Genomic DNA, 24,095 nt, shown 5'->3' with positions numbered 1-24,095 from the left:
ACATATTTAGAATATCATATATAAAAAAAACAGCTCTGCAACCAAATTACTGATCGAATGCTGATCGATTGCATTAGTTCCTTACCAATTTTTAATAATATTTTTGCGATGAAAAAAAAAACTGAATGATTTTTTAATGATAAAATCAATTGTTATAGGAATACGGATCATATATTAATAACAATCTTTTTAAAACTGATCTTGAAAATTTACTGATCAATTTACAAATTACTGATAAAATGCCAATTGCATGAATTCCTCACCAATTTTTTAATAATATTTTTACGGTGAAAAAGAAAGCGGAATGATTTTTTAATGATAAAATCAAAGATCAATGTTTGCTGTAGGAGTACGGATCATATAATAATAATAATCTTTTTAAAACTAATCTTGAAAATTAAAAATAAATTTTTCAACGAATTATATATAAAGATTTTATATATATATGTACATATATATTTATAAACATAGTGAGTAAGTACAATTTTGAAGTCTTTTTTTTAATAAATTGTTAATTCATGTTAACTATTACAATATCTTATGATATCGAATGGGAAATAAAAGTTAGCATATATTGAGTAAATTTTAACTCAAATTTAAATAAAATTTTGTTTTATCAACTTCAGTAAACAAATAAAGTTAGTTTTCCTTTTTTATATTTGTTATAATTAAAATAAATGCCAACTCTGTGTTTTTATTAAAAACTGCGATATAGTCTATTTTATATTTTGAACTTCCGGTATTTGTGTCTTTCTTATGATTAGCCTTATTTGTCTCATAAACAAAACACCGTTATTAGGGAAATATAAAACAAAGCGAGGAACATAAATAAATCGTTAAAACCATAATTGAATAGTAGTGAGAAATAATATCACATTACTCTATTTTTTTCGATAGATACCATTGGCACTTGAACTTCAACAGGAAACATGCAACTCTAAAATAACGTAAAACCAATTTTTGCAATTCAAAACAAAACACATATAAAAATACGAAATGTGTGATGACTAAATAATTGAAAATTGTTTGTGTACTTTTCTTTTTACACTGCAAAAAATTTTTCACTTCTGCTACAGCTTGTTTGGAATGGCTGTAGTTAAGGCTATGCGTAACTGGCACAAACTGTAAAGACTGAGGTGATAAAAATCCGCATCATTGACGCCACCAGTCATCTATTATATTCTACTCATATCAATATGTGTATGTATATACATCAGAGTGTTATTTCTGTTTTGAAACTTAAAACTTTTTTCCCTTTTCTGTTTATATTTCATATTTTTTTTCAATGCTTCTGTTTCTGTTTGTTTGTGTTTTATTTATTACTTGCCGCCGATTGTGTGGGGCGGTACAAAAATCTGTAATTAATATGCCACAAATATGACTATTAAAATTAAAAAAAAATGGAAATTGAAAGTGTGCTTTGTATTTAACAAATGCAGAAATATTTAAACATAAAAAGTTAAAAATAAAGGTTTAAATTGCTTAGCGAATAATTTAATTTAATTTAAATTTATTAATCAAAACTTCTCTGTGTAGCTGTGACGTATAAGCGCCACAGGAGATATAAAAATAATATCAAAACGAGATTTAAAAAAATATAATAATGCATGTCTAAGTTACGTATAGATGCCGTTTTGTTATGTTACCATATAACCACATAATATGCCATGGCGGATTTCACAGTCGTAATTTAACTAACTTTCGTCCTGAGATACGCAGAACTATTTCGAGAATGAAATAGAATCAATGTTGGGTATCATTCAGACTGGTTAGAATTTTCGAAAATATTAAAAACAAACTTTTCTCTAATTCTTTGCTCTCAACTTTAACGAGATGAATCACTCCTGCTGTTCAATCACAGATATAGCAGTTCGCTTCATAGAGTGTAATAGTAAAGTGTTTTAAATTTTTGTAAATATCTATCATCGCCCATATAATATACTATGTCCTCATACCAAACTTAGATAAACTTAGAAATTTAAAGACTAAGTTTGATATATTTCACCGCCCGAGCAAACTAATGGTTAACACGGAATGACCCGTTGCCGAAAAAGCTAAAATTTGTGATGGCACCAATAAACACCTTCCTTTTCTAAGGTAGGATAAAGTGGGTTGACACACTAGTCATCGAAACACTCAGAAAAGATATAGTAGTCGCGCATAGGACTACGGCTCTATGTATCACGTAATAATGCATCACATCAGCATATCGCACTGTCTCGGCTGAAGCAAAGTTTGTAATAGCAGATGTAACTCTAATTGAATTACGAGAAATAATGTCAAGTAATAAATGTCAAGTGAAGATCAAAAGAAAGTCATCGAAATGTGGAAAGAAAGATGAAACAACAGCAAGCAAGGAAAGTGGGCAACTAGACTATTACCTAACATAATCACCTGGCCCAAACGAAAATCGGTGGATACAAATTACTATTTCACTCAGATGCTGAGTGGACATGGATACTCTTTTGCAAGTACCTATACTGCATGAGAAAAGTGGATCTAACCGAATGGATTCATGGCGACCGAGACTGCAACGACGCAGAGTTCAATTTCTTTTTCTATAATAGGTAGCTTACACTAAGAGAAGAGATACAAGTTCAGATTGGATCAATCTCGAAAATATAGTTTATATTCTATATATAATATAGAGTATTATAGATTAATAGATTAATGTACATTCTTAATTTGTGTAATAAATGCGTTTTTGGTAATAAATATATCAATATACAAAATTAATTTAAAATTTAATTGTATTGAAAGTAATAAATTTAAAAACATTTTCAATACAATAATTCTGATTAAATATTAAACCGTGCAATGCAAATGTAAATGCATTAGCATTATTATTTTTTATTATTTAAGTAATGTACTGTTTGCCGTCGGTCATTTAATAGTAATAAATTTTCGTTACTAAATAAAATGTATCATCTAATAAGTATATAGGATTGTTATAGTAAATGAAAATAAGTATAGGTTTATTTTCTATACACTTGCTTGAAAACTTGGAATTCTGATCCTATTCCGCTGCGAGTCCCAACTTAATCGTATAAAAAAATATAATAACATACTTTATTCTTTTTTTAAACTTATACTAAATGTGTAACAAATACTTGATAATGATAAAAACAATAATACAGCAGCAATAAAAACAAAGTAAGCAGTAATACTATGGACCATAAAGTTGGCCTCCGTAGAAACCGCAAAATTACGTTGAACACATCTCAACGGCTTTTATTTTATTTTATAAAATAATTTTTGTAGAGCTGAACAAAAATGTTCATATCTAGCTATGCATAAAGGTCTAATAAACAGATGTACGAGCATATATGAAAGGAAAAATCTTACATACTTATTATATTTATATTTACATACTTATAATGAAAAAATTAAAAAAAATTATATGATGATGTATTTATGGTGTGTTGGCCTCCTCCTAGCTTCACTGCGTCGAAGGTAATTTGATATTTTTGTCCCGCTTGATACGCCATTACAGAGACAAATACGGAGAGAGTAATGTACACATATAAAAAATATGTACTTTTATATTCAGGAAAAAAGAACTGAAGACGTGCTAAGGAAGACATTTCGGTTTGTTGAGCATCTACTAATGAACAGAAAGGCGCACAGACATATTGACAGACAGATAAATAGGCATATAAAAATGTATTTGGTGAATGTCTGCAATTTTGAATCCAATTTTAAGAAATTTTTTATGAAACCTATTTTAGAATGTAATATGTGTAGTTTACATTAATTATTGGCACATATTTGTTGTAATTAACATATTTGTTGTAAGCAAACCCTTGAAGGTCATAGTAAGCAAGATTTAAGTAATATATCTGCCAAATTTTCTTAAATTGTTTAATAAAAATGGTTTATATTGTATCTCTTTAGCCAGCTTTGTCTTATACGTTTACTGCTAAAGGGTGTGTGAAAATTTTTTATTCAGTTTTGTTTTGTAGCATACTTATTGTACATATGAAAACCACAATAACCAATAAAATGTATAAATAACATGTTTGGGGTTTACCAGAAGCTACAATGTCGAATTCTTTAGCTTCAACCAATTTTTATATTATTATACATAATTATACATAAATGTGTAAACAACTTTACAAATACAATAATTTTGAATACATGAGAAAAAACTTACTGAAATATGAATCTCTGTTTCAAATCTATAGGTCATGTATATAAAAACTAATTAAATTTCAAACCATATTAGAAATGTTTCCAAAGATAAATACGTCTGCACATTAAATCACCAGTGCGTATGAGTTCTAAATTATAACAACTGATATGCGACAGGCAAAATTCTCAAGACAAAATATTTATAATATTTAAAGTTTTTCGAAATAATGTACTAGTTATCAATTACTATTTAATTATTCTATAATTATATATTCTTTAATTATTATTTAATTATAATATTAATTATATTATAAATTATATTCTATAATTCCAAAATACATTATTTATTAATTCTTTAATTAATTTATTTACATATAGGAATAGGAATAAACGGGGTACTATGTTAGCTCCCAACGGAGCGGAGCACTGCTACCATGATTGATCTTTTGTGTTGCAACAGACCCTAACCGAACAGAAGATAAAATCCTCCGAATGAAAGCCAGAATATCGCCGTTGAGAACCGCCTATTGTCAGAAAGGGGAGTAATTCTTGACCCAGTGACCTCCTCCTGGTCCAGATCAAGGCTGGGAAGTCAGAGAGAATGTGATTGGAAGTCTCGTCTGGTTCTAAACAGAGTCGACAATCTATCTCTTTGGACCACCCATTTTGTTAAGGTGATAACGCAGTCCATGGTGACCCGTTAAATAACCCATCAGCATCCTCAACTCTGTTCTGCTGAAGAAGGGTACCTTACCATAACTTGTGAGATGAACCAGTTCTTTAGTCTGACGGTTACCCGGAATGTCGCGCCAGTAGCGACATATACACATAAATATTAAGTAATCTGTGCTTAATCATTTATAAAAGTTGAAATAAAATAATTACTGGTATATTTGAATTTTATTATAGTTGTTAATCTACAAACTAATTAAAAATAAACTTAATTTAATAATTTGTAGTCCATCATTCTTCATTATTCGAATTCATGCAACACATTTTAAATAAATTAAATTTCAAAATAATAAACATTGCATATTATATTTCAATAACTATTTATGTGACAACTAAAAATCTATTAACTATTAAACTATTTCACAGAGTAGCTTTATTATAAACCCACTCTAGTAAAAAAAAAAATTAACTAAACTATATGCGCCGTCAAAACCAACAATTTTCAAGGGAATCTCATTAAATGAGTCAGCCTATAGAACTGACTGACGTACCCATAACAACAATTGATTGTAGATTGTAGTATGTAGTATGTAGTATGTACTTCATTTTATACACACCTCAACACATCAATGCTCTTTGCTACCTTCGTTTTGTTTGGTGTGCTCTTTTTTACAGTCTGTGTGGTTTATTCTTTGATTCGTCAAAAACTTCATTGTACTGATTGTTGGGTTGCTGAAAGTCGTGGTAGTGGTGTGGCTGCTGTTTCTTTGGCAGCCGTTTTAATACCCCCATTATTATTTTTGTTATTATATTATGCAGAGTCTGCAACCCAACGCACTGCATTGTAGCATAACATACAGCATGTAACTATGGTTCACATTTACGGTTGGTGGAGGAAAATTTTTAAGAAATATCAAATTACCACAAAGTGTGCGTGTGTTCTTTTTTCTGCTACTTTTTTTGTTTTTCTTTCTTTGCTTAATTCTCCTGCTACACATTTATACTTGGAATTGGTTATTATTTTATTTTTGTAGTTTGTGCATTTAGCCAAAATGACGTTGTGAAGTTGTTTTTTATTTTTTTTATGTGAAAAGGAAGGCTTGGCAATACATTATTTTAGTAGATTTTTGTTATTAAAGCATTTTTGTTTTAGCATAAATTGCAAAGCTTTTAATAAGCACTAATGAGTATTTTTTTTAGTAAATATTGAGAATATAGTATTTTTTGTTTTTTTTTAATTAATTCCTGAAAAATATTCAATATTTTATTAATTTATGGGAATATTTTGCATTTATTTATAGAATTTTTGTCTTACTTTTTAGTTAACACAAATGTCATTGGCTATTAAAAAATGTTTTTAGGAGTAAAATAATTTTTTTACCAGTTCGTTAATGCATTATTACATGAAGTATGAAAGCAATAACAATGAACGTATTTTGGCCGTTCCGATGTTCCACAAAAAACAATAAGTCTCTTGCTAAAGTCTCTAATTTGTACGCAAACAACGACACTACACTCTTGATCTAACAAACTAATTATAAAGTATTTAATCATCTGTAAGAATGCAAAAACAAATGTTACCTTGTTACATGTGATACATATATTATAAATATGTTTCTTAACGAATATTTGATTCATCTGTCAAAAGGTTTTTGTGAATAAGTATTTAAACAAAATTATAACAGTACACAAATTTGAAAATTGTGGAAAAGAAATATTTTAAAAATAAATAAAATTAGAGGGAAGTAAGTAGTCAATAATTTACAAAAAATTTATAAGAATGCAGGAAGAAATTATAAGAAAAAAGTCAAAAAATACTTTTTTATAAATACATGTGTATAAGGCATAAAAATTTTTAACTATATTTAATTTCGGTGCAAAAGAAAGTTTCAATATTTTGTAAATTGTTAACATTGCTTTTAATACGCTATTAATTTTAATTTAAAATTTTAAAATATATAAACTTATACAAAATTTAGTTGGCTCAATCACATACGTAAGACTTGTTCGTTATGAAAACATAATATTCAACAGATTGCAATAGTGATACCAATATGGAGCGGCGGAATACACTTAATATAAAAATGAAAGTGCCTAGAATTTTTAATTTAAGAAAATAGTTTCGTATAGGAATATAATTTAATCAATTGAACAAAAACTAATCGATTGATATACATGTCATATTGTCGACAGAGAATAACAGTTTTGATCATAAAGTTTTCCGGTTAAAGAGGTTTTTTGAACAGTAGTGAACTAAAACAACAAAAATTCATTTTATATTATTTTAATTAATTGAATTTTTGGCTGACCATACAGCTGTTTCGAGTATTGCCAAATACCCATCATCAGTGGTCTTGGAAATAATTCTTGTATTAATTTATTCGTAAATAATTATTTGAGACTGTAAGTACCAGGAATCGATTTTGTGTCCTGCCAAATTTGAAAGGTACATTAATATAGATAACACATAATGTGACTAGCAACATGTAGGGTTCCAATAATTTTTTCTATTTATATAGTATAATATAATAAAATATAATTAATGCCTTTAAAGTCTGAATACTGCTTTGGTGTAATTCTATACTAATGGAATAGCTTGAAACTATACTTAAATTCTTTTAGAAGTTTGAAGTTTTTTTTTTTTTACAAAAACTCATCTTCAATTGGAAATGTGTCAAAGTTGTGTTGCCAGTGAAAAATCAAAAGAGGTTTGCAGAAAATAGCAGCTGGGAATTTCATTGGCTTCTCTTAATTTTTAACTTTTTCGTTCTTATTTTAATTCACAAGTTGAAGTTCAATGTGAGTTTGAATGGCAGTTAAAACTTATAAGAGGATTAAAACAACATAAAAGTGTGGCAAAAGAGACTTTTCGTAAATAAATAAGAAAAGTTGTTACCGACAAAAATCTTAAAATTTTATAGACGGAAGTTTAGAAAATATTACGAGTATTACGGAGACTAAAAATGTGTATTATAATAAAGAAAAGAAAAATAATATATAAATATTATTTTATCACTCTTTATGTGAAATTAAAATTACTTTAATTAAAAATAAATTTTAAATATGTATTTTGTGGAATGTCTTTGATATGAGTTATATGATATTATTTTGAGTAATCGCTATGAAGCGATTCACTCTTGCCAACAAATGTTACTTCAGGCTAAGTATAATAAGCAATTGAGAAATAAAGCCCTCTCTCGACAAACAAAAATCACGTTCTACAAATCTCTTATCATGCCAGTCGTGCTGTATGGTGTAGAAGCCTGGAAAATTACCAACAGTGACGACAAGGCGTTAGGAGTATTCGAGAGAAAAATTCTTCTGAAGATCTATAGTCCCTTATGCGTTAGAGAACGTCCGCATCTTCGGTGAAAGGACCAGGTCACCAAAGATTTGGTGGTGCATGGTACTACCAACTGGCGACAGCAAGCTACTAATCGGATTGAGTGGCGAAGGTTACTCGACGCGGCCAAGGACGACTCACGTCTGTAATGGCCAACTGAGTAAGTAAGTAAGTAATCGCTATGAACTTAAAGCTTATTAAGTTAATCAATTTATAAAAATTTAGTTTTTGTAAATTTTTAAGAATTTTTAAATGTAATAATAAAAAAGAACTGATGTTTTGATAAATTCGAATTAATTGATTCTGTTTTAAATGTAGTTACGATAATGATTGCATATTCTTTTAATTACATTAAAGAACATTTGTCTATAAAACAAATGATACTAACATAAGTGATTGTATAAATCATATAAAAATTAATGAATAATATTTTTAATCGAGTAAGAATTTAATGCTTCACGTATATTCGAAATTGATTTCACTGGAATCTTAAAATTATAATAAATCGTTTTAAATAAGTTAATATCTTACAGATCTCAAAGGAGTAAAATATGAATCAAAAGAGTAAATACGCTTATCTCTTCGAAAATATCTACCAAAGAGATCGAAAAGACCACATTTTAACTAAAAAACCCATATATATGTTATAAAAAAATCATTAAAAAATAACAGCTTAACAAATTTAACTGCTGTTTCCAGCCAAGACCATTTATAAGAAAAGGTGTTGATCATAAATTTTCATTTAATTTACGTGAATTTTGTGCCTTGTGGAATGCTTCCCGAATGATTGGTGCGTTGCATGTTGCATTGGCGTTGCTGCAGAGTTGCTCAAGACATGGTCTCAGCTCTTGTTTTCAATAACTACAACTACAACTACAACTGTTTATGAATTGTTTCGTTGTTGCTGTTCTTGCTGTTGTTGGAATTTTTATTTTATTTAATATGATTTTTATTGTCTTTGTGTTTTTAATTTCTTCTCAGTTGGTGTTTGTTTTTGGGTGATAATAATTTGGAGTTGCTGCAACTGTTATTTGTCACTTATAATTGTTGTTTTTGTTAATGTTTTGACTGTTGTCTGATGTTATCTCTGTTTTAACCAATGTAAAATTAACTTTTAATGCTATAAATTAAAATTAATGTTTTTCAGCAAGTAAATATTAAAGTTATTTTCGAAGTGATAAACATCATTCTACAGGTTAAAATCTGTTTTATAGATTTAACAAGGTTTTCCAACTTTTTTTAGTATTAAAGATTATTTTTTATATAACAAAGTATTCAAATAGAGATGAGTCCTGCGCTTTAATGTATAACTTCTTCTTACAGACTTTAAAAATCTTATATTTACTTAAAATATATAAATTGTTTACTACTACTAACTGATAAACTACTAAGTACGAATGGATCGTAATTTAAAAGTTATTTGAGCAAATGATATTTCACATAAAATTAAAAATAAAATAATTGTATAGGTAATATGTAAACTTAAGTAAATAACAAAATAATAAGTTTTTAATATAAATTCTTTAAACAGCTGTGGGTCCTACGAGCCTTCTTTATGTCACGTTGCGTAGTCTACTATAGCTGCTATAGTAGACGTAATCCACGTAATACTAAATTTTAATGATCGTTTCAATTTACAAATATAAATAAAATATATGTTATTAATATATCATAATTTAGTTACAATGGATGTTATTTGCAAACACAGATTTGTAAGTAACAATGACAATTTAATTTTATCATACTTAATACTCAAAAGTAATTGAATATAAATTAAATAAATTTGTAATTAAGGAATTAAATTAATATTTGATAATATAGTATTATCATATTGATATGGTTGTCTACAATCATTCATTTCTCAATTGTATACACTTGTTCTGCAAATAGCCATACAACATAAACGGACGCAATATATGCATTGCAACATAATCATAATCTCGTCGATCTTCACGTCTAATCGCAACTTTGTGTTAATACCACAATTTCATTGCTGTGTCTGATGTTGCTGATGCTGCTCGAATGTTTCTACACGCCGTTGGTGGTTTTCTCACCATGCATATGTCAGGCTTACATATTGTGTATCCGTGCAATGCCATGCCCCTGCCATGCTATATCAAAAACAACGATGGTGTTTTATTTTATGAACACTTTGGTGGCTTATTAATCGACCCAGTCTGCACTTTTGCATGACGACAATCAATTCATATATATTTTGTTGTTTGTTTCATTGCTTACGTTCGCATAGTTGTAGTTATTGGGTTTTCTTTTTTTTTTTGGTGTAGTTGTGTTGTCTCCCCACTTGTGCCTATACAATTACAGTACATGATTGCCGATAACGTTCAACATGTTTGTCATTTGGACTACTCAGTTTATGAAGAAGCTAGCAGCACCATTAGCTGCACTGCACAAGGAGGTGAAGTAGGAGTAGTTAGGAAACAAACTTTATAATCAAGTCTTTTTCATGAATGCATAAAATTGTTGTTGTAAATTTCATTGACATGATTTGTGTGGCTTTTTTTCATTCTATGCTGGAATTTTTTGCCTGCGACAGTTTGTCTGGCTATGTTATACTTAAGCTTTATTGGGTCTGTGCAGTTTGCAGCAAAAAGTTAATATAAACGGGCATATTTTCTCGGTTTTGTGCTTATTTTTTTCTGATTATTATCAACACTTTGCAGTTTTAAACGCCATTTCATTTGTTCACGCAGCATTGTTGCGAGATCAACATTGACTTTAAAAATGACAACAACAGCATGGCTACAACAAGAAGAAGCTTAAATAACAACGTTTTTATTGCAGTGTTACAAATTGTTCAGTGTGCGCTTAAATGTTTTATTTGACTTTTGATGCTTCTTTGTGCTTAAATGTGTGGTGACAAGATTAGCATCACAGTGTGGTGGGTAAGGTATAAAATTGGCGGTTGATTTGTATGTTTGTCAAAATAAAGTAGCAAGTTTAAAAAATTTGTACGTAAATGAAACAATTTGATTTATATCTTTTAATCGATTTTACGTGTTGTTATTAGATGTTTAATCAAATGTTGATATTAAAATAATTTTTAATTACTAATATTTCTTTAAATATTATTATTATTCAAATATATTAATATTTCGTTTCTTCTTATACTATAATCTGCATAATTAAGTATGTTTGAACTTTGAAGAAATTAATATATTTAAACTTTATTTATTATATAATAGAGTTGCATTAAAACCCATAATATGAATAATGGTTGAATGGATTTTGTACAATATATCATAAGTCGTAAAATACAAACAAGGCTAATTAAATTAAATGAAATAATGCAGAAAATTAAATGAAGCTGTTACAATCGACGTAATAGACGTGATATCAGCTGATAGCCTTGCTCTTGACTGATTGTATTAGCATAATATACATGAAAGAGGAGGTTTCTTTTGGTATAGATACTTTTTTCAATATAATAACATTAAAGCAATTGATAATTAATCTGTCTGTAAATATCCATTTTTTACTGAACTTTATTGGACAAATCACCACGCGAGAGCTTACTTCTGAGTTTATTCATTATTGATATATATTTAATATAACTGTCTTATAAACTTTAGTAAGGTGTGTAAAGTACAGTAAAGAAGACACAGTGTTTAGTGACTTTTATGAACTTGTAGTATGCTAGAGTTGTACTTTTTCAAAAATTTAAAAATTGGAATGTCACCATTCAAGACGCAAATACGGACCGCTAATTTTAAGATATTCAAAAAAGTTGTGAAAAATCAGATTTGTAGTATGTAGTCTTTAAGAAATTTACATGAGGGCCAACTGATTGAAAACTTTTTTACTCATTTATGTCAAAATAATTTATATAAGACCTTTTAGCTTATTTCATCAAATTGCGTTTGGTTTTCTACTTTATGATGGATTTAAGACATAAGAATATACTAAAATGTTAACTAATAAATATATCACTATATGGAATCTTAAGTTCATAAAATTTGTTTAAAAAATTATGATACCTTGTATATATTCTTAGTACAGCTTTTTAAAATATATTTCTACTTCTTGATTTTTAATCAAATTAATTAATTACAATTTATATTTTCCACCACTAAACTACATAAATTCCACGTTATTTTTTATATATATTTATATTGAAATATACAAACATCTTAAGTTGCTTTAAATATTAAGAAAAATAAAAAATATAAATACAAATTTGCCTTATAACCGAAACAAGTTCCCAGCACTTGACACTAAAGTATTCATCCCATTATTCCACATGGTAGGAAAATAAACACATTTCAAGGAGCGTAAAAAAATATGTAAACATCCGCTGTTTTAACACTTCTGCGATAACTGCTTGATCGTGTTACGATTCACATTTTTAAGGAATTGTTACAATGTTGAAGTATATAATATGTGACGTACTACAAAACATAACTATAGTTGGATTTTTCCATAAAAAAATCCAAAAATTCGTTAATAAAATATAGAAATAATAAACGAACATTAAATCAAAAGCGGAAGTTTCATTAGTAATTAAATTTATTGCTCGCTTTATTAATAAATTTTTATTTATACTATTATTCTATAACAAAACTGTAACAAAATCCATATCAAATAATGCTTCCAATGTTCTTCCGTTTATAATTTTTTATCCGAATATAAACATAAGATCCCCACACAATAATCACTTGACGATCACTCATAATCCGATCATATATTTCCAAACTAATGAACCTACTTAACGGACTAAAGAATTGACTGGTCAGCTATATAAATTGAAATTACAGTGACGGACTCTTAAAAAATTTATGGAAAAAAATTTCATGAAATATGTTTTGTTATAGAAATGTATGAAAAGATTCATCATTAAATTATTCTGTTAAATTATAGAAAATTAATTTTTTTGTAATAATTAGTTAATTGAAATTTTTTTTTTGATCTTTTAACAAGCAATTTCAATCAAAAGCAATTTTAAATTATTTTTAATTAAAAACATCGTTACTCATATTTGATAACTCCCCATCATGATAAATTCGCTACTGTGCTTGTTGCATAAAACAAAGTTAAGAAGTTTTATTAATTCCCCATCAATGAACTTCCACATTATTGTAAATACTTCATTCAGTATTAAGACGAGCTTAAAAATTGAAACTGCTAAAGTTGTTCTTATGTTCGTTTAATGTTTATTTTGTTTTATTCACTTTTTATAGATCCACAAACCATTTCGAAGAGGCAAAGTACAAAAAAAATCTTATTATTAAAAAAAATTAATTGCCACCCACATAGAAGTATCTTTGTGTATCCATAATTACTGTTTTCTTGCCTAATTTAATGTGACATAAATAACTTTAATAATTTTCATACGAAAGAAATCATGGAAGAGAAAATTTTACGCATACATCGTTAAATTCAATGTCCTTGAATTTTTTTATTTTTTTTTTAATTTTTGAGAATCTTTACAAAATTTTTAAACGTTTTTATAAACTAACAAGAATAGTCTGTATTAAGTGTGTTCACGATCTATGGCTTGTTTGAGTTTAAACTGTGATGAAGACGTAAAGAAATTTTTAAGTATATTATTATTTTTATAGAATTATAAAATAAAAGAGGGACGTTATTTAGTTATGTATTAAAATATAAAATAAAGTATAAATTCCCATCAATAAACTTAATGGTTAAATTGAAATAAGAAAATTACAAACACTATAATCATTTCAATTTCATAAAGTGTACCCTTTTCATATACTATCCATATAACAGAATGTATTTCTCTAACTAACTTGTAAAATAATATAATAATGAACACAACAGTAGTTTATGCGTTGTTAATTTTTGAGGAAAATATATGGTGTTATTTTATTTAATTTTATATAGTTTATGCCTTGCTAATTTTGAGGAAAATATGGTATTATTTTATTTAATTTTCATTTATTCACATGTGCAGCTTGTGTTCAAACTTATTCCCCCTTCAGTGCGCCCAAGTATCTTTTGTCATTATTAAGTGTCGCAAAAAGTAGACAAAATTGTAATTTGATATTTTGTTTCCAGTAATATTTTTCCTTTTGTTTTTAATAAGCTTCAATATATAATACATACGTCCAGTGCATTTTGTTAATATAGTTTTTGTTTACTTCTATATACTTGTATTTTCATTTACTCGATGTATGTAAGTTGGTTCTTTGTATATTTTAAGGTTAGGTTCAAGTTTAGTTGGCTTTAAGGGTAAAAATTATCGATTATTCCTTCGTTAAAATTGACTAAGTTAAGTTAAATATTTTTCTTTTTACTTTGTTGTTTTTTTTTTGTTTAAGGATGTGGTTTATGTGGCATTTTGATTCCTGATTTTAATATAAAAATTTGTGTATTCAAATGTAAATTTATTTTAATGCAATACAAATATTTGTCTTTATTGGTATTTCAAGAGTTGACTTTTGTTTGTAAAATGAGTATATAAAAAATATATAATAAAAACAATCTTTGATGATTTAACGATTTCCTAAATTCAAAACATTCCATGATTAAAAATTTTATTTTAAGGTTTTTGGGTCCTACATATATCTATTGTACATAACTTATATATCAACATTAGATACTATTACTGTTACAGCACTTTTAATGATGACATCATATCATTAATTTAATTTTACTATTCAAAAATATTTTAAAATTAAGAAAATTTATAAAATTTTTGTTTAAAGCATGAAACATAAAATATTTTTTATATATATATATATAGCATGTATTTATAACCGTTTATATATCAGCGACACTCATCTATTTCACTTTTGGGTACATTTGAGACTCAAACCGATTAGAATTTATAGAATTCAGCTCTCAGAAGAGCCTAATATTGTAATTTAGAAATAGTAGTACAAAATTTGAATGCTCTAAAAATAAGTATGATATGATATTTATATATAGCTAAATCATGATTTAAATGTTTGGGCGATAAAAGAAAAAATTGAAAAAAGGACAAAAACTCACAAAAGACTATTGGGAAACCATGCAAAAAGCTGTTAGAAAAAAAATGGATTCAATGATCTATGTAGATGCAGTGCACTGGAACTTATGATATTATATGATAAGCATTTGATTCCGTATAAGGTAATAAAGGTTTTCTTTCCAATGCAGTTTCAAACACACTGTCTACACTAAGTGGAGAAGATATTAAAATATATACAGATTTGCCGGCAGTACTCTGCTGGTTGATACTACTATATCAACCATATTTACTTTATATTTATATAATCAAGGATTATTTGTCATTTCTGTGATGTAGTTGCTGAAACGCTTAAACACATACGCTATCCTTTTTATCTTGGTGCCATACTATAATCCTTATATAGAATATGGAACAGAACAATATCAATCGAGCTTAAGACTTCATTAAAAGCCAAAGGATCGATTAAAACCACTGTAGTTAGCATAATAAATTATCGTAGTGTATAGTATTCCCTACATAGTACGAGTTATAATGAATATTAAATATTTTTAAATTTTGTTAAATGATCAATATCGATATTTAAAATATGGGAATACACAGGGGGAGTAAGCACTACTAAAACATTGCCTAAAAAATATATTTTCTAATATATTCTTTCCTTGGTAAACCGAATTTTTTTAATAAAATATTCGATATGGCTGAATTTCAATTAAAAAAGTATTGAATGCAATATTTATCACGTGAATGAAATACTACTTTTTATTTATCAAAATACTTCTATGTGAATGTACTACTGGAAACCTCAATGCTAACATTTAATAAATTTGAAGCAGATATGTATAATGTTTTTTTTTAATATTTGTTTAGAACCACATATGTCCACAAGGCAACATCCTTTTTGCAGTATAAATAAAAATCCTTAAGAAATGCATCAATGAAATCATCATATTCTCTTAATGATCAGCTCTCAAAGGACATAGGACATTTGCTGGTTGGTATGCGACGAGCAGTCATAACGTGGTTATTTCAAATTTATCGTGTTATCTATGTCGGCAGATCTTAATGAAAGTAAAACAGTTTACCAAATTTAATTTTCAATTCCTTGCCTTTGCCTTTGTAGTGTTTTCAAATATTTAAATAAGTTTATTTGTTTTAACGGAAATGCAGATGGCATATCCGCACCCATGTTTACATTTGGAAATGTGCATTAGGCAAGAAGGTTCAGAGAAAGTCAAGGATGCTCCTTGTGTATATTACAAGCGCATCAATTCTATCGCATGTGCACTTTAATGATTGACATTTAAAAGCAGAAACATAACTGAAATTATATATTTGAATACAAACCCAAAAAAAAGAAAAGAAACAAAAACTAAAAACTGAAAACTAATCGATCTATTATTGCAGACATAGTTACAAGTGCTTTCCTATTGACAGCTTTTAGTACCGACCGAATGCATTAACATCAGGAGTAAGGCTTTCATTGCATTCACAAACATTTCAAAATTACATAAATATTTTAAATGTTTTTAGTAAAAGTCACAAAATTTAAAAATTTCAAAATTGCAAATATTCATTTAGTTTTTCCATGTTAAACTAATATTTGCGCAACCCTGACACTAATCATTGGAAGATGTGCATGTGAGTAAGTTTTCGGCATTTGAGTTTGTTCTTCTTGTAATTGTCAAACGTTGTCACCTTGTCGCAAAGTAATGTCATCTCCATGTAATTTCATTAATTTATGCATTTCAAAATGAAACGTTTAAAAAATTTAAATTAATTATTAAATATTATTTTGAATTTTCCGCGCTTCTTGCTCTTTTGAAATTTTACTTGAAATACGAATAAATAATAAATAATAATTAATTATTAAAATGTTTAAAAATAATTTAATTACTCGATTTTATTTTTATATTCGTACAAGTATTTTGTAACACAGATATATTTTTTTTGTTTTGAATATATTTATATATGCATTGAAAATGTATATATCTATTTACCATATGTACGTATGTAGATTTGTAGTTTGAATGGTATAAATATATATTTTTTTTGGTTTAAATTTACTTACTCTTTGTGCTCTGCTGCCCGATCGCGCTGTCTGCGATTTTTGAACCAATTGGAAACCTGTAAAATTACATTAAGAATACAAAAGGAAATTTATTTCAAAGATGAATAAATTAGGTTGAAAATGACGAATGATCTTTAATGAGTTAATATTTTTGAATTATTTTTCAACTTTTTATTATGATTAATAGCAATAAGACTTAAATTATTTATCTTTTAGTTTTTAAAAGTTTAAGATTTTTTGCTTTTATTATGTTTAATATTTAATTTTATACGAGTGTATAAAAATATTTCAAATAAAATATTTATTAATTTAATTATTTGTTGGTTACAAATATGAAAAGGCATGGGAGGCAAAGAGAAAGCCATATTCATATGAAATATGTGGATAAGTTATATGTATATTGCAATACCTGTATGTATATTACGTAGAAGAGAGAATTAAATATTTTAAAAATTTTTTAATAATTTATTGTTTTAATGACCAAAAAATTTATTAAAAATAATTTTTTTTTTTCAGGCTAATTGGACAATAGTTAAATAATAAACTTTTTAAAAATATTTATTTGTAGGGTTTTCGAATAACAAAGAAAGAAATAAAGGACAAATACAAAAAACCCCTCTTGCTATTCGAAAACCCTCTAAATTTTAAATAAAGCTTCTTTGTTACCAGAAAGTGTACCTTTCCAGCAACATTAGTACTTTATTCAAAATATTTATTTGTTTTATTTTTATCGATATTTCGACTATAATCTAAATCTATAATCTAAATAATCTAAGCTATAAACTATAGTCGAAATATCGGTAAAAATAACACAAATAAATATTTCTAAAAAGTTTATTATTTAACTGTTGACCAATTAGCCTATAAATTTTTTAAAATTAATCGTTTTTTTGTTTTATATTACTTTAAATAATATGAAAAATATTTAAATAGAAACTTTCTTTTATTTCAGTCTACTTTGTAGACCAATTTTAGTGTTATTAATTAGTAATAACTCAAGGTTAATAAACCTATTAATATCAATTTTTTCCCCTACAATATTTTCCAATTTTTAATCACAATAACTTTAGTTCCATAATTCTTTGACCCAAAAATATTTTGCTGCAGAGAGAAAGAGAGAGAGAGAGAGAGCATTAAGAATATCTTTTTTAGTCTTGACGCTTAAAAGGTAAATATCAAGCCTGAAGGCTTCGTAATATAAAAGCAGAATTATATGTACCACATATCTCGAATTTTCGAATAATGCTCTTGCGTTTGTGTAATCATACTAAAATTTGTGCATTTTTGTTGAAAAAACACAGTAGATAGGTCGCTGTAAAGCAGGACTGTCCAGACCAGATGCGATCGCGGGTCAATACCAATCACAGTCAGTGGCGTAACTACAGGGAAGCAACTGGAAGCAACGCTTTCGGGCCCGAATTTAGGGGGCCCCACTATAAACGTTTGTAAACGTTTTTTGTTGGAATAACTTCATATTGCATTTTATAAAAGATACGTAAGTTTTAAATTTAAAGTACATAATATGTATGTACTTCAAATAAAATATTAAACCTATTTATAATATAAAAAAGTTTTTCTAAGAAAAGTATGTGTCTTAATCGAGAGTTTATATGGAAGCTATATCTAGATTTAAACCCATTTGAAAATAATTTTGTACGTTGTCTTTTGCAAATATCAGTACTGTATACACCAAATTTTATTTGAATACCTTTATTAAAAACGGAGAAACCTCATATCTGATTGTTAAGTTTATATCACAGCTACAAGAAATAGACGTCCAATTTTAATCAAATCAAATGGTGAACAGGGTCGGCTAAAAGTATGTGTGTAAAGTTTCATTCAAAGAGTTCAAAAGCTGAGAGAGTAGTTTGAACTGAAAAAGTATATATATACTGTACTGATATATACTTAATGGTATTTCCGACGTTTCCTTTAATGCGTTACGAAAATCTTGACAACCCTTATATACCCTTTTCACATTTTTCGTGTAAAGAGTATAAAAAGAGGGGCCCCTTAGTATGTTGATAGGGGCCCCTTAGTTAGAATTTGCTTACAGGCCTAAAAAATGTAGTTACGCCACTGATCACAGTACAGATTGGAGGGCGGCAAAAAAGAAATACATGAGTTCAACGTTGTTTTCGACAAAAATAAAAACACGGTTTTAATGTTAAATTTAATTTTAATTATTTATCAATTTAAATTTATTCACTTGGTATACTCTAAAAATAAAATAGTGTGGTTTTACAAGTACACAAGAAGAAAATTCGCGTAATTGTAGTAGATTAAAAATATGTCGCGGGCCGCACAAATATTAACCACATCTTTACCTACAAGGATATATTAGATATCTAATTAAAGGATATTTCACATATTCATATTAACATATATAACATATTAAAATTGGAATATTGAAAATGCAATATATGTTTTTTTCGTTTCTTGGACGAAGGTATTATTTTTGGATTTATGTCTCATAGGCCCAAAGTACCCATATCTAAAAGTGTTATACCGTTAAAATTTTACAAAATATTTTTAATATAATGTAATATTGAAACTAGAATTTTTTAATGAATAAAAAAATGTGTGAAAAAATAAAATTGTTATTCGCTGGAGATTTACCAATCAAAAATGAAAATTGCACTATATGTGAATCTAGATTGAAAAAGTTACCCCAGATTTACCAATTGAAAACGGCATTAGTAATAATAAATTCAAAAGAACTATAGTTCACATGTAGTGTAACATACATTTTTGATATATACTGAAACTGAAAACTGAAACTGAAAATCAACGTCTTGATTAATGGAACCAATTATTGGAATAATAAGTCTGGCAGTGCCACATCGTAATTGATTTTGATAGAGTATTATTATAAATTTTAAAAGTATGATAAATTTTATTTTTCAAGAAAAGCATGTAAAACAATATTTCGGTCTAAATTATTATTTTTGTAAAGTTAAGTATGGTAAACTACATATAATATTACTTCATAAAAACACTTACTTGTGTAGTTGTCAGTCCGGTAGCCTCTGCTAGTTCACGTTTTTCACGTGGCGATGGATATGGGTTATGTGCGTACCAGTCTCTTAATACTGATCGAGATTTTTCCTGAAATATATATATATATATATATAAAATACAAAGTATTGACATTGGGATGACACAGTTGTAAATTGTATATACTAACATATATAATATGTTTAACGACTCTTTTATAAAATATGGAATTTATATTAAAATAAAAGTCAAATGCGTTTTGAAATAGTACCGGGAAAGCAGTTCTTAATTGAATAGTTTAATCTTTATTTTTGATGTTTAATCTTTCTAAATTAAAACTTCTCTGAGATTTTTAATAAAGCTGTTTTTATTTATTTGACTTATCTCGATTTCCTAAATGTCTAAAAACTAAAAGTTATCATTTTAAGTCGCTAATTAAATTTCTTCTCATTCAAAAAAATTCAAAAAATTAAAAGAAAAAACAAACAAAAGGTAATCAAAAGAAGCCTTTTGCACAATAAAAAACAACTTCATTTATGTAATCATTTAAACAGGAAATTGTACTTCAAATCCATAAAATGTACACATGTGAATTCTACATTAACCCAGTTTCCTTGCGTGTAAGCAAAACCCTGGGTAACTTAACTTCAAATTGAGGGAGAAATTTTGTTGCACAGAACACTGCTACGATTTCCTTGTGGCTTTCGACTTTGTTTGATTTTTATTTACCTTACAAAGGATACCCCTAGTACCTTCAAAACGATTGAAACAAAAAAGTTACTTTCGTTCATTTAACCTACCTTAAAGCAGTAACTCGTCTCTTCACCGTCCCAAATTGTGCGCGGCAGTGGAAATTTACGACGTACTCGATATTTACCAACAGCACCTAACGGTCTTCCGCGCAGTTTTTCGGCTTCTACATAATGCGCTACAATTATAAAAAATAAAAATATAAATAACAAAATCAAACCGAAACAAATTTTTTTTTATTTTAATTTTTAGTAACGCTAGGTACGACACCAGGATAATATAGTTTACCTTTTAACCAGAGGCTTTGAAGTTTGGTATGATTGTGCGGTGAGAATTGATGAAGTTCCAACAGACGATACAGATCCTTGTATTGTCCGCGATGGAATGCAACAACGGCTTTTGCTTTCAGCACAGACTCGTTTAATTGCAGTTTATCACATTGTGGCAATGACCATAAAAATCGACCCAGTCTTTCAATGTTACCAGCTTGTTGCAGGACCTGTAGATAATAATGTAGAGTTTGACAAGAGTTTATTTGGATCTCAAAGTTTACATTTTTATACATTATCAAATATAACATATTTTTATAAATTTGACTAAAGTTATAGGTTCAAACAAACCTCACAAACGCAAGCCACTTGCTCCTGTGTAAATCCAAAGCTAGGCAAAGATTCACGTCCGCCGGCGCCATTGCTACTTCCACTATTGCTGCCCATGTGGACGTTATTGTTGTTATTGGAGACGCCACTACCGGCGCCGTTGTGTCCCAACATATCCAGATTGTTATTACTGCTTAAGCTGTTATTGTTATTTGTTAAACTGGAACTACTCAGACTAGTTGGACTGTAGGGAGGCGTTTGTCGTGCGTTCAGTACAGCCGCATTTGCAGCGGCTAAGTCATAAAAATCAGTGGCGGGATGATGGAGCATTTTGTGTTAGTTTTTTATTTCTTTGTTCACTTTTGAATAATTATACAGAATGGATATGCAATTCTTAATTCTCTTTTTAATTTATTTTTTTATATGTACAAATTCATGTTTTAATTCTTTGGTGATTTTGCTGAAAATATAAATAATAATTTTTATCATAAAAAATATACAAAAACAGTGAAACTCAAAAATATAGATAAATTTTTTTCCTTTTTATAAACTTAATCAAAATAGAAGTAAATAATTGAATAAATCCCTAAATGCAATTTATTAAAGTTCTCTGGAAGAAGTGTGGAACGTATCAAATAAATCAGTTACTTTTTCTCTACAATATTAGTCTATTGAAGAGAATCTATTAGTTTTAAACGAGAACCTATTATATATAATCGGTTGACTAACTATTTCAAAACTATATAAATTTGTTCGTGAACACATGAATTAAATAGTACAGTAAGATCTAATCTCATAGTTGAATAGAGAATTACGAATATACTTCATGTTTTGTGCTGTATCTGATCCCAATCGTCAAAAGATAATATAGCATCCTAAATAAGGGTGAGAGTAACGAAAATATGAACTCTCACCCCAGTATTCTTCTCTTGCCTAAATTAAACAAAAAACTGATTAGCAGTTATTATCGGAAAAGATGACAATCTTTGACCTGAGGTAGAATCATCTTATGGAAATAATATACTTGAAGTGTTAAGCCAATAACGACGTCTTTCGGTTTTTATCAAGCTATTATTTAGAGATTAAGTTTTGGAATAACACTATAATTCTACAATAAGGCTTTGGTGTACAAAATTTTTTGACTGAACTGCTTTTTATGGCATTATCTGTGAAATAGTTACTATTAATTCCAGCATAAGCATTTTCCGGTTATGACTTGCCACCATTTAGAGTGTATTATAGTAGTTAGCGCTTAAGTGTTTGTATAGATATAGATATGAAGTGTAAGAGAAAATGATGGCTGGCTCGGCAGAAGATTGATTGCATTGCAAAGGTAAAATAGTTCTGCTCTAACTCTTGCAGGACATAATTTTTTGATATCAAATTCATTATACTCCTAGATAGAAATTTGTTATATTAAATAATTTATAGGTGTTGAAAAGTAAATTAATGATAGATTATTATTTTATTATATTATAAATAACTCGTATATGTCCCTTTTTCAACTTCAAAAAATATCAATCAATTTTTAAGTCTATTTAAAACGTATAGTTTTCAATCGTGGCTATTTCTAAAAATGTTGAAACAATATTTTTTTTATAAGCTGAATAATGTTCTAAACAAATTAAAAATAAAGAATAAAGCAAAATTTTGAATTTGTTTATAGAGTAGAATATCATATACCCACTTGCGTCACACCATCGAATTTCACACAAAGTTTCGAAATATGGCCTAAGAAATTCTATTTTCAGTCTGAGAAATTGAAGAAAACCGAAAGAAACTTGGCGTTGGTATCGGATCGTCATTACATGAACATGAGATACACAAAAATTGTGAAAACAGATTCAAGAATATCTCAAATCTCAACCAAAATGTGTAAACGTGAAAATTTATACATAGAAAGTGATAGGTATACGTAAATTGTTGCTATAAAATGAAATATGTACAGTGGGTTAAATGTATTTATATTGCTTATTATTAAATAATTTACTTAAAAGACAAATTATGAGCTAAGAGCGTAATAACAAAAATCCTCGACAAAAGAGAAATTGGATCCTTTATTCTTTGTTTATGTTATAATTAACCTAAGAAGAGAATTGGTATTAAGAATTTATAAGTAAAAGCGAAAAAGTTCCTTAATATGTTTCATTCAAGTTATAGATTAAAATTAACGGGTATGAGTCCTCGAAATGAAAATATTCTAGTTAATTTATTTTTAAATATTCTTAGTGAATGAAAAATAGTTAATATAAAGTAAACTAATTAATAAATAATAAATTTTAAAAGTTATGTGAAACAAGAATGTTTCCTCTAGAGTACGGAAAAAAATTTATACATATAAAGCTCATAGACACATATCACTTAAATTTTAAGAAGAGATAATTATCTCGATGATTTATAACTATAATGCTATTGATGACCATATAGTTAGTCAATATCCTTCCGTATAAAATTTAAACTAAATGGTTTCGCTGTCTGTAGTATGTTTAAATTTGGTAGTTTCTTGTCTGATTAATTTAAAATGATGGCTTTCGTTTCAAAATCACATATTCTGAAATTATTTTAGTTATAAGAAAGTGACAACAGTCATTGCTGAAATATAGGATA

At 27.7% G+C, this 24,095-nt stretch overlaps 1 protein-coding gene across 1 annotated transcript in view; it reads right to left on the bottom strand.

Annotated features, from left to right (window-relative positions):
- Positions 1–24,095, bottom strand: part of LOC119680960 (protein sine oculis) — a 47,687-nt gene that overhangs the window by 5,283 nt on the left and 18,309 nt on the right. Inside the window, exons 2-6 of the mRNA XM_038094005.1 lie at positions 21,510–21,948; positions 21,178–21,388; positions 20,940–21,067; positions 20,146–20,250; positions 17,143–17,198 (exon numbers count right to left, since the gene is read on the bottom strand). Coding sequence (XP_037949933.1) covers positions 17,143–17,198; positions 20,146–20,250; positions 20,940–21,067; positions 21,178–21,388; positions 21,510–21,818 — 809 coding nt within the window. The 5' untranslated portion in view covers positions 21,819–21,948. The remainder of the gene's footprint in view (positions 1–17,142; positions 17,199–20,145; positions 20,251–20,939; positions 21,068–21,177; positions 21,389–21,509; positions 21,949–24,095) is intronic.

Source organism: Teleopsis dalmanni, chromosome 2 (assembly GCF_002237135.1).
Source record: "Teleopsis dalmanni isolate 2A chromosome 2, ASM223713v2, whole genome shotgun sequence".
Lineage (NCBI taxonomy): Eukaryota > Metazoa > Arthropoda > Insecta > Diptera > Diopsidae > Teleopsis > Teleopsis dalmanni.
The sequence above is the reverse complement of the archived record's forward strand: the minus strand, read 5'-3'. Positions and strand labels throughout refer to the sequence as shown.